Source organism: Lontra canadensis, unplaced genomic scaffold, assembly GCF_010015895.1.
Source record: "Lontra canadensis isolate GAN:19392208 unplaced genomic scaffold, GSC_riverotter_1.0 scaffold78, whole genome shotgun sequence".
NCBI classification, from domain to species: domain Eukaryota; kingdom Metazoa; phylum Chordata; class Mammalia; order Carnivora; family Mustelidae; genus Lontra; species Lontra canadensis.
Window position 1 is genome coordinate 82,370 of NW_022631072.1, and position 25,136 is coordinate 107,505.

The window sequence follows — 25,136 nt, forward strand, 5'->3', positions numbered from 1 at the left end:
TGCTTCCCTATGCCATCCTTCCCAAATTATTTGTAGTAACAATAGCTAGTGTTTGGTAAGTGTTTACAATGTGCTAGACACTCTTCTGAGTATTGTCTTCATTCCTTAAAATAATCATGTGAGGTACACATACAACATTTCATTTTTACCCCCATTCTTTTTCACCTAAAAAATGGAAAGTAGGACACGACATGGACATTGATTCTTGGTTACCAGACAAGCGAGGAGTCTACTGATGCACAAAATATTTGTGGCACACAGGAGCCCAGAACACAACATGAGCTTATGATGAGGCCTGATGGAAAACAGGAGAGTGTGGTGATAGAAGGATAAGTCTTGGAGACAGAGCTCAGGGTTCAAATCCCAGCTATACCACTTTGGGCATGTCACTTAAGTCTGTTTCTATTTCACATCCATAAAATGGGGTTAATAATTGTACCTCCTTATAACATCACTGTGAGGATTCAATGAGTCAAATCCCCTAAAGCCAGGCCTGCCATATAATCAGCAGTGTGTAAGTACTGGCTTTTACAACTAGAATTGAGCCACACTGGCCATGGCTCTTCTTCCAAGGCTCCTTCCAGGAACAACTATAAGTTTTGGCAGTTGAGGATGTCACCATCTTGAAAGGGTGAGTTCACTGGCCTTCTCGTCTACCATCCTACTTGTTAAACAAGTCAACCTACGGATTCTCAATTGCACATATGGAGCTTGAAACCCACGTCAAGGACCTGTAGATAGAGTCATTCCTTCATCCATTCACACACTTATTCATTCATGCAGATCCTAACAGAGTCCTATTGGGCACACAATCCCCTGTGAAGAAAAGTGCACCATGTGGAATGAAAGATACTTTTTTTTTTTTTAAGATTTTATGTATTTATTTGACAGACAGAGATCACAAGTAGGCAGAGAGACAGGCAGAGAGAGAGAGAGGAGGAAGCAGGCTCCCTGCTGAGCAAAGAGCCCAATGTGGGGCTCGATACCAGAACTCTGGGATCATGACCTGAGCCGAAGGCAGAGGCTTTAACCCACTGAGCCACCCAGGTGCCCCTGGAATGAAGAATCTTAATTTAAATCCCAGGTCCTTCCCTCACTAACTGCCATCTTATGCAAGTTGCATCACCTGTCTAAATCTGTGTTCTTCTTAATGTAACAGAGAAAGAACAAAAGAGAAAAAGCAAGAGAAGACACATGGAAAACTCAGGGAAATAGAAATGTAAATGTTGTGATGAGGGACAGGAAGGCATTTGTCTCAGCTTTCAGCTGAGAAGAAGAATGGAAGTAAGACATAGCTGCCTCTGTATGCCCCTGTTTCAGGTCCCTGGCAGGATTCTCAGGAAGTCAACTCACTTCCGTTTGCCTCAATTTCTCCTTGCCCCCAAAATACGAAATTTGAGATGCTGCTAGAATCAGATAATAAGAAACTCCCAACTCTTCCTCTGAAACCCTTTCATTTCAACATAGAAATGTTATAAATTCTTTAACACTATAAATATGAACTCACATCTATTACTCAGCACCTTGGGGGGTAAAAAACACTTTCTAAAAGAATCTCAGCTCCTAAAAATAACAAAGGGAAAAAATATAACCCTTCCAAACTTTAAATAGAGTTCTCTGTTCAGCTCTCTGTAGGAGGGGAAGGCCAGAAGAAGAGAATCATTGCTGGGAACTTCATGCCTCTCCTGGTGAGATAGATCCTGGAAGCCTGATGTACCACCATTTAATGCTGAGCCCTACCTGATCCCCACACACCCTCCCCTCCCCGAAACTCAAATCTGTCTCAGGTTAGGGCAAGACTTGACAACTCCAAAGTTCAATGTCTTATTGTATGTCATCAGAAAATGCCCTTTCTGTATAACCTAACCTGGGTTTACTGAAAGTAGAGTGCTTGGAATTTAATCAGTGCTTTGTAGCACTTGCTGATATTGTAATTATTAGCTTACTGGACATTATATTATTTTCTCTTGTTCTACATTCTGCTGGCTGCTTTTGGAAGCAAGAACAGCAGAGTTGGGCATTAAGGCCCCCAGAGTGGTCCTCACCTGGGTCCTTTGCATCAACAGTAGCCCCTGATGAGATTATAAGAATGTTAAGTGGGTTGAGAAATTTTTCTTGGGGATTCATGCCCTGAAATGAATATTGTTTAGAAAAACCCAGAGGGCTCATCTCACTACAGAGCTGAGTTAGCAGCCATCTGCTGGACTAGGGGAAGAGGGGGTTTTGAATGTTGCCCTGAAATATCTCCCTAATTGTATAGCTGATATCTGAATTCTTTTATAAGTGATCAAGCCTTTGCAAGATTGAAAATACAAATTTAAATGAGAGAGGTGAGGCAATTATTTAAATTTATCCTATTGTACAAGTGATGGATGTGATATCTTGCCTTTAAGTTCCAACAGGGAAAAAAAAAAAATAAGGACATTGATAAGGAAGAGAATAAGGAGTGATAGAGACAGACGGGCTCAATTATGGAGATGAGATCAACTATTACAATCTTCCTACCCATGGTTTCCCATTTTACAGATGAGAACATGAGGCATGTGATGTGCTCATGTGATAGAAATGATAGAACAATCCAGTGATGTGCTCAGTGATAGAAATGGGTTAGAATGCAGGGGTCTTGATTTCTGGTACAGGGTCCTTCTGTCCCCCTGAGGATACAATACTGTAGCTGAGGGACCCGATAAATCTCATTCTCCTTCCCATTTGGTTTGGGCCATCCTTGAAAATCAGGTCACAGGCCCATCCTTCTTTCAGTGAGAGGTACCATGGGACGCAGCTCGGTGGTGCTGAATGTGTTCCGTAGGGCTCACTCACCTTTGGCCGCATCCACCTCAGGCTGGAGAGGTCTTTTCCCTGGAGCAGCTGCAGACCTATGGAAGAAGGCTCTGCAGGGAATGTCTCATCCTCAAATGGTAGGCCTCTGCTTAGGCAACGATCCTGCAGGAAGGTGAAGTCCTGGCCATTGAATTTGATGACAGGGGTCTTGGCTAGAGGCTCTTGGTTGTGTGCCATGACTCTCCTTAGAAGACAGGTAAGGCCTTTTCCTTCTGGCAAGAGAGAGAGATATTTTTAGGAATAAACTGTTAAGTCCTTTGCATCATGAGATGTGAGCCTTGGAAGGGCACTCAGATGTCTCCCACCCCCTTTTACAAGTGACAGTACTGAGACCCAAAACACTTCTGTCCCCAGTGATAGAGCCAATTGGTGGGTGAGCCCAGACTAGAATTCAAGCATTCTTTCTCCCAGTTCAATTCTCAATCTGCTGTACCAGAGAGCTGCTCAGTATGCTGTTATGTGCATGAGAGACTATGGGGGGTATTTGTACATTAATGAACATTTATTGAGTGCTGACCTTGTGACAGGCACTTTTCAGAATGCTGGCAATCCAAAGATAAATACGACATGATCTTTATCCCTAAGGGGTTCATCATCAAGTGGGAAAGATAGTTAAGACATTTGGACAATTTGCTATCATTCAGCAGAAACTGTCTAATTGAAAATGTGTACAAAGTCCTGTGGATATAAAGGGGAGGAGCTATGAACTGCCAGGGAAAGTCTGGGATGACTCTCCCACAGGCAGTGACATTTGAAGGGGGCCTTGAAGGAAGAAGACTATGCCAGGTGGAAAAGTGGTGGGTGTATATGTATAAATTATCATAAATCTGTCCAGGTTCCCTAAGTAGCAACTGCGTGGAGGCCCAGGAATTGGATTGGAAAGGTCATGGGTGTTAGAGAGAATGAGGGGGGCAATCTGGAGGGGTCAGTGAGGTAGAAGCTGGGGATAAGCAATGTTGGCAGAAATGGCCAGGAAAGTAGGTTGGAAAGCTGGACTATGACATGTTTTATGCCCTGCAAGCATTACAGGGACATTGAAGAGGTCAGTCATGATCAGATCTGTGTAAAAGATTGTGGAGCAAGTCAGAGGCCACATGAAGGGAATAGGTAGGGACTGAGACAGGGAGAAGATTAGGATGCTGCTACATGTGTTCATGGTAGAGATAGTGTTAGACCATTAGTAGTGAAAATGTTGGAAAACAGATTCTAGTGTCATTTTACAGGTAGAACTAATAGGATTCCATGATGAATCAAATATGGGGGCAGGGGAAGGAGATGTGGGATGGGAAAAAGAAAAGGCAGTATGGTGAAAAAATGAGTTTTAAAGTTTGCCTTCTGCTCTCACCACCTTCCTACTGGTCCATAATACGGAGTAGTATTCAAGCCTGTGAACCTACTTCTCCATCTGTACAGATTAATGGTACCAACCTCACAGGGTCTGTTGTGGTATTAAATGAGAAGAATGGCTGGCATACAATGGGCACTCAATAAAAGTCAGCATCCTAATTTCCCTAAAGAGATGTCAGGGAAGTCTGGGATTTCTTGTTCAGGAACCATAAGTGCGTAATTGATGCCATTCACAAAAATGTATATCACATCCTCCATCTGTGAGGGAAGCTGACTTGCATCTGAATCCTTATTGACAGTTGGACTTAAAAAGCTTCCTTAGTCCTTAAAGTAGTACACGTCAAGCTTCTCAGACTATCGCACAGAAGACCCTGAAGTCTATAGGTCCTATCCATTCCCACTGCACCGGGAAAAAGGAATCAGGTGATGACAAAGAACTAAAGAGGGACATAAATGAACAACTCATGAAGAAAGAATATGAACTTCCAATCAAGATCTTGGATCATACAAAAAAACATACAAACTTAAAATGACTTAGCAATGTTTTTACAATTAACATATAGTAACATTATGTTGTGAATTGTTTAGATAATACAGATTCATAGAATATCATCTATAAAGTGTCACTGTACACACATATTTGGAGGGAATCACACACACAAATGTCTAATGAATGAGGTAAAAATAATTTATATTCGCATTTGAATAATTTGAAATTTGAATAATTCATTTTAGGTTGGACCATATGAGACTGTCATCTTTTAGGTCAAAAATTATTGAATATAGTCCATCTCATATGGCTTTGCCTAAAGTAAAAATGTTTGAATGTAGGCCATTTCATTTGGTTTAGCCCAATATGTTGTATGCTTTTCTTTAATCTAGCTCTTGGAAAATAACAGTGAAAATATGTCAATGTACCTTACCACTCACTATAGGGTTAAGAGGAGAGCCCACAACAAATTATATAGAAAGCCAAAATAACAGTAAGGTATCATTCAAGAGCAAAAAACAGTAATAGACATTGATTGCCAATTCAAGAAAAAGGCAATGACACCTGATAATGGAGAGTTGTGAAAATTATGGGTCTCCCAACTCCACACATGCTCAAGGACAGTGGAACCAATATAGCATTGCCGAGCCACCTACCTTTCAGTAAAATATTGAATTAGAGTGTATGATAAATTCCAGCAATGAGCTAATTTTAGTTTAGGAAAACCGAATAGTAGTTACTCTTAATAACACAATTGTGGGATATAAGAGGGAGTCTGCATATACAAGTGAGTGTGAAGAATTTGGCTTGACCTCTTCTTCAGAATCTTGCAAAGGCTTTACTTACCTTTGGGAGTCAGTTCCCAGGCCATCTGTAGGGCCCTCACTGCTCATCATTGGGTAGTGGACAGTTAAGTGTCCCTGTATAATATCTGCTTTCCTCATTTGTGAAATGATGACAATAATGTGCATGTTGTAGAACTCTTTTAAGACTCAGATGAAACCATGCTTGTCAAGCACTTAGCACAGTGACTAGTACACAGAGAGTGTACTATTATTAGCAATATTATCATTTTGATTATGAAAGGACTATGAAGAACGCCCTACATCTTCTAAGATGAGGGCTTGTTCTTAGGAATAACAGCTAGTCTCAGATGGGCCTGCAGGGGTGAGGGCCAGGGATGAGACATCACATCCATGTCCTTAGCTCTGCTACTGCTCTGTACTCGCTAACTGACAGCCCGGGAAGGAAAGTAAAGACTCTGGGGACAGGTGGCAGGTCTGTGTGTCTTTTGGTGAAGGAGGTGGTTCACTGCTCTGAGAGAGAAGAGAATCTTGATGGGGAAAAGAGAAGGTAGACAGGAAGGGGAGGGAGATTCCCGACTCCACACACTGACCTCACACCTACCATGTTCACCCTGTTGCCTCTTGAATTGCTTATGGCTTTGCCAGGAAACAGCCTGTAGACTCACTTTCTCAGGCAGGAAGTGTCTACAGAACTTGACATTTAACTTTTGTGTGCAGCAGAAAAGGCCAACCAGCTCTCCTGTCTGTCATTTTAGGGAGGGCTTTTTGGCTTATTTTTTTTTTTTTTCTGTCTTGCTTCACTGTGAAAGGTAAACAAAGGCAAGAGAAGACTCAACTGCTTAGGTTAAAAAGAGAGAAAGAGAGAGAAGACTTTCCTGATATTTAGGCTATAAAGCTGTCTTACTACTGGGGTATGTCTTGAATCTGGCAAGAAAAATGGCAAAAGAGGAGCTAAAAAATGGCAAAAGGGTTTATGTAAACTTTTTGTGAAGTTTTTTTGTAAAGTTTTTATGTAACTTTTGTAAAGTTTTGTAAAGGGACTTATGTAAAGTCCCTAATGTGAGAGATGGTGTGAGCTGATGCATCAAGCCTCAGAACTAGGATGAGAAGGAGGCAAGAGATGCACTTGGTTGTGAAACCTGTCCTGCTCCCCACAATGTCTATAAAGTGAGTTTGATTCAGTCCTTCCTCATGTCCTCTGCTGAGCTGGGTGACTGTCTTAGACTGTTCAGCCCACAACAAAATACCACAGAGTGGGGGCTTAGGCAACAGACATGTATCTCCTCACTGTTTTGGGGGCTGAAAGTCCAAGATCAGGAGGCCAGCATGGCCAGGTTCTGGGGAGGACTCTCTTTCTGCCTTACAGTTTTGATGTGTCCTCCCATGGAAGAGAGAGAGAAAGAAAGAGAGAGAGGGAAGGAGGAAGAGGGAGAGAGATATCTCTCTCTCCTTATAAGACCACAGTCTTGTTGCTGGATTTGGACTTTACCTTATGACCTTATTTAACCTTAATCACCTCCTTTCTGAGCCTCTCTCCTGAAAGAGTCACAGTGGGGATTAGGGCTTCAAAATATTAATTTGGTGGGGGGAACACAATTCAGTCCATAGTAATGACTAGCCTCCCGCTGTTCCAATAGCTCCCCTAGCACTAGGTGCATATTTTAGGCAGCGTGCAATCAAATAGAAGTGGTTAACTAATGCATCATTGACTACTACAACAAAAACTTATGATGTATACTATATGCTGGCTAACTGAACATAATAAAAAAAATTAAAAAATAATGAAAATGTGGATACAAACCTTAAAAAAAAAAAGAATGGGGGCATATCAATAAGGACCTCAGGAAGAAGGCAAAGGATGTCAGTAAACACAAATGAAAATGACACAACAGTGCTGAGTATGTAAACATTATTGAAATTCATGGAAAGATGATGAGGGCTCCCGAATGGCAGAAAGGTCTTGGATACTTAGACGATAATATCTTTGGTCTGGTAGCACCTAGTGCCAGGCCCGGCATATAGTAGGTATTCTATAAAATTCTTACAAGTGTTGGTGGGATGAATGCTGCAAATCAGCTATTTTCAATTATGTTCTGTGGAGCAGAAGGCTCCATAAATAACAGATTATGAGGTCAAATGGTTTGGAAAATATTTCACATCAAATAGTCTTTATGGAGATTCACAAAAGCTTCCAAGAAGGCCTCAAAAAAAAAAAAAAGTTTGCTTTCAGGGTTTCACACACATATATAACCAGCAAGTCCTTTAATGAAAAATTCTTATTAACATATGGGAAAGATGCACAGAAGTTAAATGACTCTAGGGAAAAGAAAGAAAGAAAGAAAGAAAGAAAGAAAGAAAGAAAGAAAGAAAGAAAGAAAGAAACCAATGTTAAATGGCTTTAGAAGATCCCAACTCAAGTCCTCATTCTGCCTCTTAGCCACATGATCCTGAGAAAATTTTCTAAGCACTTAGCACCTTACAGAAGGTGTACTTGAATGCATAGTCTGAACTTAATCATAATGATTCCTGTTTTTTTTTTAAATCAATGCTTTCCAGAGTATTATACTAGAACACAGATTCTACGTAACACTCGCTTTGCCCAGGATAGAATCATAAACTACTCAAAGTTAAAGAACTGTGACACAATGATCTATTCTCAGGAGAAAACACAATTGACAGGTGCCAGCTTTGCAATGATCTAGATGTAGAAATTATCTGAAAAAAATTTTTCAGGAAGCTATTATAAAATAAAGGAAACACACTTGAAATGAAAGAGAGGATAGTCTCAATGGAGAGATGGGAGTTATAAAAAAGAAACAAATGGGAACTTTAGAGTTGCAAAATACAAAACTTAATACAAAAATTCACTGGATGGGCCTAAGAGCAGAGTGAAAATGACAGAGGAAAGAATAAGTGAAAAAAGAGGAAAGAATAAGAAAGGATCCAAAAGAAAAGAAAAGAGCCATAGGTGGACACGTGATATAATACCAAAAGGTGTGACTTACATGTAGTTGCAGAACCAGGAAGATGAGGATCAAGACATTAAAGCAGAAAAAGTATTTTAGAAATGGCCAATTACTTCCCAAATTTGGTGACAAATTTATGAATTCAAGAAGCTTGAAAAGTCAAGAAAACCATGACTGGCACATCATAATCAAGATGTTGAAAAACCAAAGATAAGGAAAAAAATCTTGAAGAAGCTAGAGAAAAATGACATGTGAAATCAAAGGGAACAATGATGTGAAGGATTACAGATTTGTCACCAGAAGACATGGAGGACAGAAAGCAGCAGAAAAACTTTAAAATTGCTGAAAGTAGGGCCTCTGGGCGGCTCAGTTGGTTGAGTATCCAACTCTTGACTTCAGCTCAGGTCATGATCTCAGGGCACATGATCGAGCTTTGGGTTCAGCGGGGAATCTACTTAAGGATCCTCTCTCTCCCTCTCTCTAAAATAAATAAACCCTTAAAAAATAATAAAATTGTTGAAAGAAAGACATGCCAAACCAGAATTCTGTATCCAGTGGAAATATATTTCAGGAATAGTAGTGAAATAAAGACATTTCAGATGAACAGAATCTAACAGAATTCATCATCCAAAGACACGCTTCAGAAGAAATGATAAAGGAAGTTCTTCAATTTGGAGGGCAAGAATAACAGGGAAAACTGAATTTGCAGGAATGGTATATAGTAAATATATGAGAAATACACAAGACTGGTATTTTTCCTCTTAAATTCTTTAAAACACATATGTGTGTTTAAAGCAAAAATTATAACATTGTCTGGAGAGATTTCAAAGTACGCAGATATAATTCATATGACAACTATAACATAAGGAAGAGTAGCAGGGAATTAAAGGAAGCTATATGACTGCAACTGTTCTGTATTTTACATCAAGTGGTACAATAGAATTAGGAAGATTGAGTATGTGTATTATAATCCCTAGACAACTACTAACAAAATAATAAAAAGTGATATAGCCCCAAAGACAATAGAGAAGTTAAAATGGGATACTAAAACATATTCACATAATCAAGAGAAGTCAATAAAGGGGGAACAGTGGATAAATATACAAGAAATAGATATAACTCTAACTATATCAATAATTACACGTAAAATTTAATTAAAAGGCAGAGATTTACAAAGGAGATAAAATAGTGAAACTCAACTATATGCTGTCTATAAGAGACACTCTAAATAAAGGCAGAGATAACTTGACAATAATGACAATAAATGGATGAAAAGAAATATGCCATACAAGCAGTACGCATAAGCAGGCTGGGGTGAATATTAATAGACTGATCAAATAAACTTCATAGGGCATCTGGCTGACTCAGTGGGTTAAACCTCTGCCTTCGGCTCAGGTCATGATCTCAGGGTCCTGCGATCAAGCCCAATGTGGGGCTCTCTGCTCAGCCTGCTTCCCCCCTCTCTCTCTGCCTGCCTCTCTGCCTACTTATGATCCGTCAAATAAATAAATAAAATCTTTTAAAAATAGACTTCATAGCTAACAGGATTGCCAGGCATAAAGTGGGTCATTTAATATTGATAAAATTTTATCAGAAAACAAAATCATTATTGTGTAGGCACCTAAAAAAAAGAAAAGAGAAAATATGTGAACCAAAACTTAACAGAATTAAAGTGAGAGAGAAACAATTCCACAATTATAGTAGGAGAGTTTAGCACACATGTTTCAGCAATTTGCAGGCCAATGAGACAAAAATTTTAAAAATCAGTGAAAACGTAAAATATCTGAATGACACTGTCAATCACTTTGATGTAATTGATACATATACTGTGCTATATCTAAAAACTACAACGTATACATTCTTTTCAGATGTATGAGATATAGTCACCCAGACAGACAATACACAGGGCCATAAAACCATTTATTTCCAAAGACTGAATCACACAGAATATTCTCTAACCATAACAAAACAAAGATTAGAAGTTAATATTGCTAATAGGATAGTTAGGAAACCCCCAAATACCTAGAATTAAACACGTTTTTAAATAATTCCTGAGTCCAAGATGATCTAATGGGAAATAAGAAAACCCAACACAAGTAGGAGGAAGTAAATAATACAGACAAAAGAAGACAATCATAACAGAGAAAACAGTAGAGAAAAGTAGCAAAGCAAAAACTGCTCCTTTGAGAAGATCAAAAAAATGGACAAATCCAGAATTGAGTTAAGTCGAGGACAAAAGAGTGTGAACAAAAATCATCAATATCATCATTGATGAAGGTTTATCACCATAAATCTTATAAATATTAAAGTGTTCATAAAAGGCTACTGTGAAGAAACTAATGTCAAAAAAAATTGCTGTAGATGGGATCAGGAGGGAGACAAACCATAAGAGACTCTTAATCTCACAAAACAAACTGAGGGTTGCTGGGGGGAGGGGAGTTGGGAAAGGGTGGTGGGGTTATGGACACCGGGGAGGGTATGTGCTATGGTGAGTGCTGTGAAGTGTATAAACCTGGCGATTCACAGACCTGTACCCCTGGGGATAAAAATACATTATACGTTTATAAAAAAATAAAAATAAAAAATTTTAAAAATTTAAAAAAATTTGCTGTGACATGAAATGGATGAATTTCTTGAAAAATACCATGTATCAAAGTTGACACAAGAAGAAGCAGAAAATCTGAATAACTCTGTATCTAATCAAGGAATTTAATTTGTTAGTAAAAGCTCTCCCGAAAAGAAACCCCCAGGCCCTTGGGGTTTCACTGGCAAAGTCTCTTATTCTTTCCAGGTCAAAAGAGCACCAGTCTTGCACAAACTTCTTCAGAAATTGGAGGAGAAGGGAAGCACTGCTGAACTTATTTCATCAATTCAACATAACATTAACAACAAAGTCTCATGAAAGAATCCACACCACAGGAAAAAAAATTATGGATCACTATCCCTCATGAATAGAGACAGCAAAGATCCTTCACAAAATTTCAGCAAATCAAATCCAACAATGTAATAAAGAAAAGAAAGAACAGTAACATCAAGGTTAAGTGGGGTTTATTTTAGGAATGTAAGTTTGGTTTAACACGAAAAAAATCATCAGTGTAATTAACCATATTAAAAAGATTTGTTACAAAGCCAATAATTAAACTTATTTGGACAAGATTCAACATTTATGGTTAAAAATTGTCAAAGGAGAATTACATAGAAAAAGTAAACAACATTCCCAAACTAATGAAAGGCATCTATAAAAAAAAATCTACAGCTAAAATAATTCTTAGTGATGGAAAAGTATTTTTTCCCACTTACAATCATATTCATGGCACGAACGCCCATTGTCAGTTTTTTTTTTAGTGTCTTCACTTTTATTTAACATTGTACTGGAGGTCCTAGACAGCTCAATAAGAAAATAATTCTAGAATTATTTTATATGTTTATATCTAGAAAGATACAAAATTAATATAAGAAAATCACTTATAATATTATATACTAGCAGCAAACAACAGGAAAACAATAGCATTCTATTACAAATACTTGGGGGAAAATGTCTAATTAAAAACATCCATGCTCTCTACGTCAAAAACTACAAATCTTTGCTGAGAAAGGCTAAAGACCTAAATTAATTGGAATTTTCAGTATTACCAAGATGGTAATTGTTTCCAAATATATCTACAGATTCAATACCATTGCACCTAAAATTGTAGAATGCTTTTTTGTTGTTAAAGAAATTGACAAACTTATTCTAAAATTTATACTTAAGTATAAGGGACCTAGAATAACCGAAGAATTTTTTTTTTTTTTTTAAAGAAAATGTTGGGGCTCCTGGGTGCCTCAGTTGGTTAAATGTCTGACTCCTAATCTTGGCTCAGATCTTGATCTCAGAGTCATGGATACAGGTCCTGCAATGGACTCCACTCTGGGTGTGGAGTCTACTTAAAAAAAAAAAGAAAATGTTAGAGGACCTAGCCAACCTGACTTCTATTGGTAAAAAGATATACAATTAGATCAATAGTGCACAAGTGGAGAATCCAGAAACAGACCGCAACATAAATGGTCAATAGATTTTTGACAAACTTTCCAAGGTGATTCAATGGAGATAGAAACACCTTTCAAAAAATAATGCTGATCAATTCCATATGGAAAAAGGTACAAAACAAAACAAAAAAATGGACTCTCACTTCATACCATATACAGAAATCAAGACAAAATGATCAGAAATCAAGACAAAATGATCACAAATCTAAAAATAAAACTTAAAATTATAACACTTTTAGAAGAAAAGAGAAGAAAATACTTGCATAGAGGAAAACAGGAAAAAAATGCAGTTAGGAGTAAGAAAATGTATCTTTTACAGAATGCAAAAATATGAGCCTTACAAGGAAAAAAATAAGGAGATCAATTAGACTTCATCCAAAACAGGAAAGACACCATTAAGAAAACAAAAATGCAAATCACAGATCAGGATAAAATACATGTAACACAAAGATCAGGGAAATGACTTGTATCCAGAATACATAAAGAACTCTTTCAAATCAATAAGAGAAAAAGAACTCATTAAAAATGGTCAAAAGATATGAACACTTTACCGGAAAACAAAAACAGGCAATTACCAACATGAAAAAATGCTTTACATGTTAAGTCACCAGTAAAATGCAAATTGTTTCTGCAATGAGATAATCACCACACACCCATTAGAAAGGCTAAAATTTTAAATGCTGACCATACTAAGTGTTGGTAGGGAGATGGAACGATTGAAACTTTTATAGGTATTGGTGTGTATGTGAGGTGGTAGGACCACTGAGTGGAATTTCTGGGTTTAGTCTATGCATATGTTCAACTTCGCTAAATATACCAAATTATTTTCCAACATTGTACCAATTTATAATCTCACCTGCAATGTAAGAGTTCCCATCTTTCTATCTCCGCATTAGGACTTGGTATCAGCCAGCATCTTATTTGTACCCACATGGTGGGAGTAAAATGCCAACTCCTTGCAGCCACAATTTATGTCGCCCTGATTACTGGTAAGATAAAGCATCTTTCGATATGTTTACTTGTCGTTTGTCATCCCTCTTGTGTGAGATGAATATCCATATCTTGTGCCCATTTATCTACTGCATTGTCTTTTTCTTGTTGATTTGTGGGAATTCTTTATTTACTGTGGATAGTCATCTTTTGTTGGTCCTATGTGTTGCGCATATCTTCTCCTAGTTGGTGGCTTACCTTTTTACTTCCTTGACAGTGTCTTTGGATGAACACAGATAACATCTATGTTTGGATGAACATAGAAATGTGTTATGACTGTTTGCTTGGAAGTCTAAATTTTATAAATTGAGCCAAATGTTAATTCTTTTGGGAACTTAATTTAAGAAACTTCAAAAGAGATGCTCTTTTTAAAAAATTTTATTTGTAATTAATACAGTCATTCCCCTGAAGCATTGCTTTAAAAATTTTTTATAGCTCTATAATAAGATTTTTAAGAAGTAGGATTCTGAAATGGACTTGCAAAGAAACACTTTGAACTCTGAACACTTAGGAAATAATGCTTGGGTTTCCAGAAGCAAATATAGCCTTATCAAAAGCAATTACTTCACTTTCCTTCTCTTTTTCTTTTTTCCCTTCCAGAAAAAAGTTCTGACTTTAGAGGAACAGAAGAATCCCACATCTATGTGGTCATATGTATTGAGATATGTATAGAACATACCTTGATTTTTAAAAAAGTATTTGATAAAATTTACCTTTATTCTCTATATATAAGATGGTGAAACAGGATGAGACTGCAAGACTGGGTAGGTTGTATTCTCTGTTATGGTATGATAGAAATCTAGTGCTGTATATAGTACAGGAAGAGTATACAGAATTCAGAGTCTGAGCCAGACATTGTGGATGAATAATTTTGGATTATCTCAAAATCACTGTGCTGTAATAGCCACAGAACTACAGCCCTTGTCCTGTCCCGTTTAACATTTTTATCTTGATCCTGGATGAAGACGTTGAAATGAAAATGAAGCTACTTCTTAACTTTTTCATCATTTTTAATGATATAAAAGAAGAACAATTATCCAAGCAGATGGCAGAATTAAAATTCTAAAGGACCTCAAAACCGAGAGGATGGAAGTTACCCAAGGAAACTGCGAATCTGTCTTCTCATTTAAAAGTTAACCATGCAAGTAAACAGTGAGTGGGATTTGCCTTGGCTCAGTTTCATTTTGAAAAGATTTTGTACGGCTTACTTGGCTTCCTGTTGTAAAGGGACAACGTGGAGAGATGTCTCCGCTCTGAGCTGCTGTCCCTCCAGGAAGGCGCTGTTGTACAGACCACTGTAGCTGCCTGCTGCCTCCCCCATTCCCTCATAAAGCTGCTCCTGAGCCCTGCTGGACATCCAGTCCACTAGTGTTCAGTTCTGGGGCTACGTTGCAAGCAGCACATCAGTGGTAGCCAAAGCAGGGTGTTAGGGTAGCCCAGGGCACCTGGCCAGAACAGAGCCCTTTGCGTGTAAGTAAGGTTTCCTGGTGGGTGGTTTTATCTGCTGGGAAAAAGTGGGGATTTTTTTTCAGTGGCACAAAAATGCCATCAGCTAAACATATAAGGAACCTAGAGATCACTTTCTGGGAAATTGGAAATCTAAAAATGTTTCCTGGGAGAAAGACAGACCAACGGACTTAATAGTGACGGTCAGACCCAGCCCAGAAGTCCTATTTCCAGCCCTCCAGAGAAAGCAGGGATTGAACCATCCTGGTCCCATGATCAGGATCCCACCTGCTGCTTCTCTGACTTCCCAGGGTTATGTTCCTGTTCAGAAAACTGGGCTCTGCCTTGTCCCTTTAAAAATTTAAAAAAAAAAAAAAAAAAAAAAGAGAGACATCATAGGATGGTGGTCAAGAGCATGGAGAATCAGCTTGAAACTATAAACTTAAGCTTGACATCAGATGCTGCTTTGGGGTTGAGTGATCTTTAGCGATGCTCTTACTATCAGAGTCTCCTTTCCCTACAAATAAAATGGGCTGGAGGTGGTAATGAAACAGCCTCAGAGCACGAGGTGGGTATCAAGCATGATTCTTATAAAAGGCTTGGATGGGACATAAGCGAAGCTATGTGGTAGGTCTCCTGATGATCAGCCTGTCAGGATCTCCCACTGCCCTAGTCCCGAACCTGAGCCCCGGGGACCAGTGCCCTGTAACCAGGGACGGGCATGCCAGCCACTGGTCAGTTGCCTCCTGGACTTCCCGTGGGTCTCTCCTGATCTGCAGAGTGGTTCCCAAGAGCCTAGCACACGTGGCTATTGAGCACTGGAAATACGGTGAGTGCAACTAAGGAACTGAATTTTAAATTTCATCTTATTTTAATTAATTTACATTTAAGCATGGGTATCTACACACGCCAGTGGTTGCCTCACTGGATAGTGCCAAAGAAAAGATCCGACGGTGGCTTAAATGGCCACGGGCACTCTTCAGTGGCGATGGTGAAGTTGAGGTTGAATGCTCTTAAAGGGGGTGGGGTGCAGAAGAATCCTTGCATTGGGTGGATCCTTTCAACTTTGACCTGCTGGGCTTCTCTCCACCACTTTTCCTCCACATCCAAGCTTTGCCACTAAACCACGCTGTCACCGGCCAGCGGCTCACAGGCTTCACAGTGACAGGTGCAGGGCCTGCGCTGGCTGTCTGTGCCTCCAGGAGGAGCTTAGCAAGTCCCAGCAACAAAGGCCGATGCTGTTTGCATTTTGTTTTCAATCAGCTAGGAAACAGGAAGCCCGAGTTCAATTGTTCCCTGCCCGGGAGTGATGCACGCAGCTCTCTCCTGGCTGGTATTTTTCAGAACAATGGAAATAAATCTGATGTAATGTAGCAGAACATGACAAGGGATGGTTTTCCTCTTAACAAATACTCATTTGAAATGGTGCCCAAACCCTGCACGAGGAGCGATCTATTTCCCACAACAGTGTTCCAGCAAAACCCATTACTAATTCCACAACTCAAATTAAAACTAACAGAGCTTGAAGGCGGGGGCTGACACTCTCTCTGCTGACAAGGAGCAAGGAAGGGGGGTGGGGGAAGGGGCCCGGCGCACTCGCGTGTGTATGTGTTTAATTACACTATTTAACACACTGAGAATAATTTAGCCACCCGAGTGGAGAAAATAAGCCACTTAACTGCTCTCTGGCGGAAAAGAGCCCCATGCAAACCACTTTCAGCTATCTGACACCTAGGCACACCTCAGGGCTTTGGAGAGGGAGAAGGGGGAATGGAGGGAGAGGTAGACAGAGTATGGAGAGGCAGAGGGGGAGGAAGAGGAGAGAGGAGAAGGAGGGGGAAAGGGAGAGATGAAGGCAGTGGAAAACAGAGAGGGGAAGAGAAGGAGGGAAAGGGGAGAGGTAAATGGAAAAAGAGGAAAAGCGAATTTTGAACGTACACAAATTGACTATGAGTTGGGAAGGCATATGATTATTTCTCAAGGAGACCTAGTATGAGGTGGCATAAAGGGCAACACGGACATGGATTTTAGGGTTTAGAAAAGAACCTAACATCTAGGCCCGTGCCTCCCCCACTTCAGAATCAGCTCAGTGAGTTTCCGGCCTTTGTGGCCTGAAAGCCATGAGTGGGGTGGTATATGGCCCCTAGAAAGGCAGGCCTCAGAGGAAGACTCTGTGGGCTCACTATGCAGAAGGAGAAACTGAGGCTTATGGTCAGAGAAGTCTGGCCAGCACTTGGCAGAGACTCCTGTCCAGTCCCCAGCTTCATGGCAGATGGTCTGGCCTACAGGCCAAGCAGGTCACTGTCCCTGCCAAGGAGCATCTTCTTTTCTGTGGCATTAGGGCTGAGAGGGGTCAGAGGTCACCCCTCTCTCACCCACCGAGGGCCATGGAAGCCAGAGAAATGGAAGAAGGTTCTAGCATGGCTTCAGATTTGGAAAGCCCCCAGACCTGGAACCAGCAGCAGAGAAGTAAGTATATGCAGAACAAAACCACGCCTTGTCTTCCAGGGACTCTCGGTTCAGCCCCAGGGCTGACAGCCCGGGAGAGATGCGATGCCGGGTCTGGTGTGGGAGAGGCAGGAAGCCAAAACCACCCCTCCTGGCCCAGAGACAGTGCAGCCCCATCCTCCTCACTCCCTGGTGCTCGCACCAAGTGGACCCAGCTTCTCCTGGGACCTAGGGTCTCAGGGAGCTCGGAGACCTCAGCTGATGGGTCCCTTGCAGAAGGCCCCGTGGGGTAACGAACAATCCTTGCCAGGCTGGGGGAGTCAGTGCCACTCCACTGAGGTTGTGAACCGCAGGCACGCCACCCCCCTCCCCTTACTCTTTGGAACTCTGGGAAGGCTGGACTTTCTAGTAGCTGTAAAGTTATGTAACGTTCTGTTTCTGGAACAGAGAATGTGGGTTATGTACCCTAACAGATATTGCTGGGCAGAAAATGAAATAGCAGCCCACTGAATATATTATTCCTTTCAGTTAAATTGGGTTCATCGTGTGCAAACATAAGAAAAAAAAATGGACTTTGCCTTTGCACGGAAAGTATATACTTCCCATCCCCAAAGTTCTCCAGTAGGTGTCATTTAATCACAGAGGAAGCCTGGAAAGTCCCTGAGTAGGCTGGTGATGTGTTCTGAGGACAAGATGGAACATTCTTTCTGGGTTCCAGATCATTTGGTATGATCTTGGATTTTAGGGCATGGGTTTCCCCCCCCACCCACCCATCAAGAGAAAATATACTTTCTACTTAGCTAATTCCAGCTCCTTCTTAAGCAAATTAGGGGGCTTTAGGACACGAGCCTGTTATCTACAATCCTGGTCTTACGAGCTGCTATTTCTGACCCATTCTCCCTGGATAGCCCAGGCTCCAGACCGCTCACCTCCCAGAGGCAGGAACCAGAGAGGGTGTAGGCAGGCCCTGTGGGTTTGGGCCTTTTCTCTTTTTTAAGATTCTTTGGAAGTTGTTACCACATTTAGATAATCAATTCCTTCGAAAACAGAGGAGATAGAGACAGGGAAGGGACAGAGCACCCTGATAGAGAGGGGCAGGGAGACAGAAATACAGACAGCTGGTGGGTTGGTGGAGATGGAGACAGACAGCCGGTGGGTCAGTGGAGATGGAGATCCTGAGGAAGAACAGGAGAGCAGGAAGGCCAAAACCTGCTAGGGAAAGTCATTCTCATGCAAGCCCAGAATCTTGTGGTGTTGAATCAGAGCCTGAACATCTCTGGCTCTCTTACCTCTCAGATGTGAGCACTCAGATGTCCAATGGCAGAGACAACCTTCCTGTCCCAGGGACCGCTCTGAAATCCCCTCCTATGACAGCTGGTCCATAGGGTGAGATCCAGGGCACGGCTCCGGCCACAGGGCAGGGGTGCCAGCAGTTGGAGCTTGGGCATCCCCATGTGCACCTGGCATTTCTGGGCATCTCAGGCCAGGGGAGGCCACAGAGGCGACAGGGCAGAGTGTGGAACTGGGAGCCTGGTGCTGGCTCTGCCAGTGGCTGCTCCCCGCCATGGTGTGGGGATGGCAGGGGAGGAGAGAGGGTCAGTAGCACCAGCAGCCCAGCACTCTGAGGGAGAGACTCCTTTGGCCAAGCCAGCTCCAGGACTTAGGACGATGGTGTCTCCCAACAAGGCCCAGGCCAAGTTGCTTGCTCAGAGCCTTTTCTGAAATCAAGTGGATTTCAGACTCAGTTAGACGGGGTCATGCTTATGGGGACAGGGACAAGGCATGGGGTCAGTGGGAAACAAAAGTCTTTTGAGAGGATCTTCTGGATTAAGTATGTCGAAGAGCACCATGAAAGAAAATGCATGTGTGTGTGAGAAGGTGAGTGAGGCAGAGAGAAGCAGGCTGGGTGGGGTTTAGGCCTCTGAGATTTCCCATGCCCCTTCCTTCATTTGTTCTCATTCCACCCTTAAAAAAAACCAAGAAGGCTGGAGCGTGTGAGGAGGGCTTCGATAGGCAGAGGAGACTGGAGAAAGGGGAGCAGAGGGTCTAGGAGCCTGCTTGTGAGGGGTATGAAAAGGCCCTGGTGGGAAGGGGAAGGGCAGGCCAGGAGGGAGAAGGACAGTGCCTGCAGACCCTCAGCTTGAGCCAGGAGGAGATGCCACCCCAGGAAGCCTCCACCTGCCCCTGGGCTAGGTGTCAGAACAGGCGAGGCCCCAAGGGAGTTGGGGCGGGGTGGGGGGGTAGGGGGGCAGGCCTGTGCCCATCTGGAGAAAGTGACTTGGTTCCAGGAAGAACGCAGTGTTTGTAGACAGTGTCAAAGGCAGACAGCAGGGCTCAGAATGGCCTTGGAGTTGAAGGTATGTACCCGCTGTGGCCGGCAGTCCAGAGTCCTGGGAGACAGCCCATCCTGAAGGTCTCTGCCCAGAGTTTCTCCCCAAGGTAAGGCCATCTAAAAGTTTCTTTAGTATTTAAGAGGATGCTGGGCATTTGGGAGATGGAACATAACAATGTAGCTTACTGGTTGGAAGCCACTTCTGGGTAAGGATTAGACTGGGAACAAGACTGATGTTTGGTGAGGAGAACCAAGGAAACGGTCCTAGGACCTCCCCTGTGCCTAGCAGTGATCCAGATGGAGGTCACTGGCCGTGTCCCTGAAGCAGGTGTGTGGCCACTCCCGATGGCCCTCGGGGGGTCCGGCTCCAATCTTGGAGCTGCGGGAGATCCTGGTCATGCCTGATCGACAGCTATGGGAGGCCGGCCAGCAGGGCTGACCCAGCTGGGGATCGGAAGGCAGAGTATCACCCAAGGGACCATCGTTTCAGAGAGAAATGAACCAAAGGTCCTGGCCCTTGTGGCTATTGAGCAGAGTGAGAATGTGAATCCCAGAGCTCAGGGGCCGAGAGGCAGCCCCTCCCGAGTCACTCCACTCTCAGTACAGGACACGGAGCATCCTCCTTACGACTCCGGCGGAGGTGGCCGCCATGGAACCAGCGTTCATTGCCACACCCCTATACCAGCTCTTAAAAACTGGCATTTGTTTATCAGCTAACTAGATGGCCTCTGAGCAGGACCAGACGACCATCAGCTGCCTTTCAGCAGGAAGGGCTCTGCTCCCAAGGAGCTGGAAGACCCCCTTCAGGATCACCTTGTTCAACTAACTTACTTATTTAAAATGACGAAATCAGGTCTGGCCATGCTCTCCTGGTTGCTTATTGGGGGAACCAGCTTTGCAGACTGGTGGGCGCGCACAGCCTTTCCATTAGATCACAGAATTCTTTCTTCAGAATGGTCTGTGCAAAGCAAAAAGCAGTGCATGGTAGAGAAGAGTCCCCTGAGAATTCGAGGACCAAGACAGAAGCCAGCTGGAACCCAGGATGGTCAGGGCCCGAAGCCTCGCTCCCAGCCAGGTGTTGGGGACGGGAAGCGCAGGCCTGCTCAGTTTGACCAGTTTCTCTGTTTTGGCCCTTTTCAGAGCCTTCCTAGGAGAATCTGCATCGGAGGGAGGGGACTGTAGGAGGCACAAACACCTGTGGGGGTTAGACTCTCATCTGCTGACTATGGAGTCCTCCTGAAGCTATCACCCAGCAAAAATAGAAAAGAAAGAAAATGGAGAAAAGGAAGAAAAGAAAGAAAGGGTTTCGTTCTAGCCGGGACAGGTGGAACCATTCAAGAAGATCGGCTGAATCACTCTGTTTATGCCACCTGGGGGTCAGCGAAGTTTGATTTCTATCCCAGGACAGGTCATAACCCCACTGTAACCACAGAGGGAAAATGTGTCTGCACTTACTCTAGTCTGGTTAGCTTGGGTTCAAGCCAAACAGCGAGCGCTATCTCCCTAAGCACAGAATCGCATCTTCAGGAGGACCCGGCCTGAGCAGCCCGAGAGGCACAGGCATCGACCGTCCACAGCTCTAGGGTCAGTGGAGCAGCCTTGATCTCTGACGTGGTGATCAGTGTTGTGGTTAACCCAGATTTCTCAACTTTGTTCCTGTAATTTTGAAGCTAGATCATTTGAAAACAAAAGGTAAGCCCTGAGCCCCTTTCCTTCCTTCAGCAAATATGAAACATGTACTACGTGTCAGAAATTGAACATGGGTGAACAAGGAGGCAGGATTCCTCCCATCGGGGTGTCCCTTATGGTCAGCGTAGCCCTTGAGGTTGGGACTTGGAGCACAAAAGCTAAGGTGCCTTGCTGTGAGGGGAGGGACATAGGCCAAGCATGAATGATCTTCTCTTATCGAGGCAACTCATCCTTTGCTCTAGCTTTCCTTCAAGCCTAACCTTGGACCCTTTGGGCCAGAAGTCCTGGGTTTTTGGAGCTTCCACAGACACCTCTCTGGTGGGGAGACATAGAATCTACATAATTAAGATGCTCTTTGGGGGAATTCGTTTGCTCACTGAAGTTTGGACCACTACCTTGGTCCAAAGCCCAGGGAGGTCACCGCACACATCCTACCTGCTTCCTAACGGGTGTATCTGATGTCAGCAGTATTCCCACGGGAGCCAGGGGACGGCTGGCCAGGTACCCCACACTCAGCAGCAGCAGCTTTGTGGGAGGGAAAGTGGCCGTGGTAGACGAGGGTCGCGTCTCCAGGGAACACACAGACCGGCAATGTTGGTAGAGTCCGGAGTCCGGGTTTATTCCCGCAGTAGGCTCCTCCTTATATATGTTCATTGGGGAGTGCCCCACCTTGTTTAAACAATGACTCTTGGACTAGACCTCGGGGCCTCCAGAGGGAGGGTACTTTGTTCCACTGCAACCGTCTTCCAGTCCCCTCCTAGTCTCAGCTCACTTCCTGGAGCCCCTAGCAGAGTGGCTGATGTCTTGGTTGCCTGCACTGTGGTTTTTTCATTGTTTCCAAGTGTTTACACTGGGAATCAGGAACGGGGAATGTGTCCTTCTACAGATGCCTTCTCAGAGCCTTCTCGGTCAGGGAAGGGCGGTGGCCAGGTGTTGCGTATCAAGAGGAGCCCCTCCAAGTAAGTCACATCACATGGGTCTTCTGCTGGAGAGAACATCTACTTTCAGCAAACAGGTCGAGGAACACATTAACCCCTGGGCTTGGTGAGCCCCCCTGTCGGGGGGCAAGGTCCACATCCTCGCCCCACTTAATGGATCTGGGAGAAAGAGAGGAGAACACCGCTCCCCTGCCCCGCCCTCCCCCCTCCAACATCAGGGCTCACCCTGTGTTCCAGGTGAGAATGATAAAATAGGGAAAGCAAGAAGAAAAATGTGGAAATCACCAGGAACTGATGTGACTGGATCCATCCTCGCTGGGATAGCGGGGAAAAGATGGATCTGGAACTCGGAAGGAAGAATTGCAGCGCGTGCCAAGTGTGGCTGAGACGGCGCCCCAGGGAGGCCACCAGGTGGAGAGGAGGGGTCCCTCAGCCATTGGAAGGGGACTCTTATTCCTCTTCCCCAGTTCCTCGCTGTCTGACTTGGGCCAGTCCCTTCGCCTCCGAGTCGTGCCTGACTGTGTGATAGGAAGGTTATGAAGCTTGCCTGGTCTTCTCTCCTATTTATTTACTGGAACTCCTGCACACCAGGGAACACATGCTGCTAGAACTTTCACTGTAAATACAGTCAGCAATAAACACACTGTTGTGTGAATATAATTAATGAATAAATAGACCTCTCTTGGTGGTGTGTGATTCTACTAATAAGGCAGGCAATCCAAAACATTCGAAATCCAGAGTTTCAGAAAAACATGGCGTGAAAATGCTTTAGAAGGTCCTGCCCACGTCCGTGTGTCTTGAGAGTCCCTAAAGAAAACTCACTGGGAGTTTTTCTGCTTACTGATGATGATTTTGTCTTCTCCTATGTCATCATTTTTTTTTTTTTTTCTCCTTAGAGCAGGAACTGTTGCTCCAGAGCAAGATTTGGGGATACTGAGTTAAAAGGGGGAAATTTTATTACTGAGGTAAAAGGGGGAACTGTCTCAGGATGCCTGGGTTGGTTAAGCGTCTGCCTTTGGCTCAGGTCATGATCTGAGGGTCCTGGGATGGAGCCCCACATCCGGCTCCCTGCTCATCGGGGAGCCTCCTTCTTCTTCTCCTGCTTATGCTCTCTCTCTCTGACAAATAAATAAAAATCTTTTAAAAAGTCGGAGGGACTGTCTCCCAAAGGTGTGTTCTTGGTGCCTAGGAGTCACACAAGTCACTGTGGATGAAGTGGGAGTCTCTGGAAAGACTCGTTTCCAATCCAAGGGTCTGTTTTCTTTTGGGGGTTCACTGGGTCTTTGGTGTTCTCTCTCCTCATTCATATGTGCTCTATAGACGCCAACTCTCAGGGGTGTGTGTGTTCCAGAGAAATCCAGCCTGGGGCTGTACACTGGGGGACCTCTCTCCTAATTTTCTGGCTGGTCTTCCTCCAGGTCAGAAGGGGCAGTGTGGCATGCCCCGAGCCTGGGCAATTCACATGTGCCCCGAGATGCAGGCCTCTGGTCCCCAAATAGGACCCTCCTCTTCCACCAAGTCAGGCGTGCCTTCGGGGCGTGTGATGGCCCACCCAGGCCTCCGCCATCACGTCCAATGTTCAGACCCCGCTGTGGCCACTCATGCCCCCCCTGCAGTCGCCCACCCCTCCTCGGCCAGCGTCACGGCCATCCCTGAGGCTGCCGTCTGCACCCCCCGAAGCTGACACCCCCAGCTCTCAGTGTCCTGCAGACTTGGTGGATTACTCTAGTGTGTCACCTCCTCTGAGCCCAGAGAAGCCCCGAGCCCGGCTGGACTCGGGGTCTCCACCCTCCCTTTGTGAACCCAGGCTGCAGTCCCTGAGCCGGTCTCACCCCCGCTGAGTCTGCCTTCGGGGTGACTTCTTCTGCAGGCGGGTCTTCATCTGTTCATCCCTTCAAGTACACACTCCTGAGGGCTCTATCTTGCCCACCTCTAGCCACGCCCCAAGACACCAGATCCTTGGGAGACGCAGCTCTTTCCCTCCCTGCTGCTGCTTCTTTGTCTCACTTTCTTCCCTCCGCCCCTCTTGTCTAGCTCTCTGCCTGCTTCCCTCCCTCCCCCACCATCATTCCTTTACAGATTCCTTCATGACAACCACTTGTGCCAGGCCCGGGAGACACAGCAAGACCCGGCTACCTGGAGTCTAGCAAGAGAGACACACAGGAAGCCAGCTGCGACAGAAGCAGCCGGAAGATTTTACTTGTGATCAGAGCTTGTGGGGGGAGGTGCAGGGTGGGGGGTATGCACGTCTATGAGCACCTAAAGCAGGGACACCTCATCTTGACTGAGGAGTCACAGGAGGCCCCTAAGGAGGGAAGGATGGACGAGAACCTTACCAAGAGAGGAGAGTGGTGGAGGTGGTCCGGGTAGGGGTCAGAGTGGTGAGAAAGTGCAAACCCCAGGGGACGGCTTGATGACTGTTTCACACCATGAAATCCAGGTTCTCAGGACCTGGATGAAGAGACGGGTCACTACCAGTACCCCAAAGCCCCCTTTGCACCCCTTTCCCATAACCATCCTCCAGGATGTCCCCAAGGTAAACTGTCCCCAGTGTTGATTCAGGGGATTAAATCAAATGTCCCTGCAAAATAGGACAGGGGACTGTTGTGACAAGGCAGACAGGTACTCAGAGTGCTTGCCATATAGTTAAAAGATTATCTGACCGATTTCATTGTTTTTACATTCCTCTATGTGTGGAAAAAACTGAGTCAACAAAGTGAGTTGAGTTTTTTTTGAAGGTTTATTTAGTTATTTTTCTTTGAGAAAGAGAGAGAGAGTGAGAACATGAGAAGGGGTAGTGTCAGAGGGAGAAGCAGA

At 43.8% G+C, this 25,136-nt stretch overlaps 1 protein-coding gene across 1 annotated transcript in view; it reads right to left on the reverse strand.

The window, feature by feature from the left end:
• The window catches only part of CAPN13 (calpain 13), a 79,333-nt gene extending 57,481 nt beyond the window's left edge, over positions 1–21,852 (reverse strand). Inside the window, exons 1-2 of the mRNA XM_032882028.1 lie at positions 21,817–21,852; positions 2,821–3,053 (exon numbers count right to left, since the gene is read on the reverse strand). Coding sequence (XP_032737919.1) covers positions 2,821–3,018 — 198 coding nt within the window. The 5' untranslated portion in view covers positions 3,019–3,053; positions 21,817–21,852. The remainder of the gene's footprint in view (positions 1–2,820; positions 3,054–21,816) is intronic.
• Between the last annotated feature and the right edge of the window lie 3,284 nt (positions 21,853–25,136).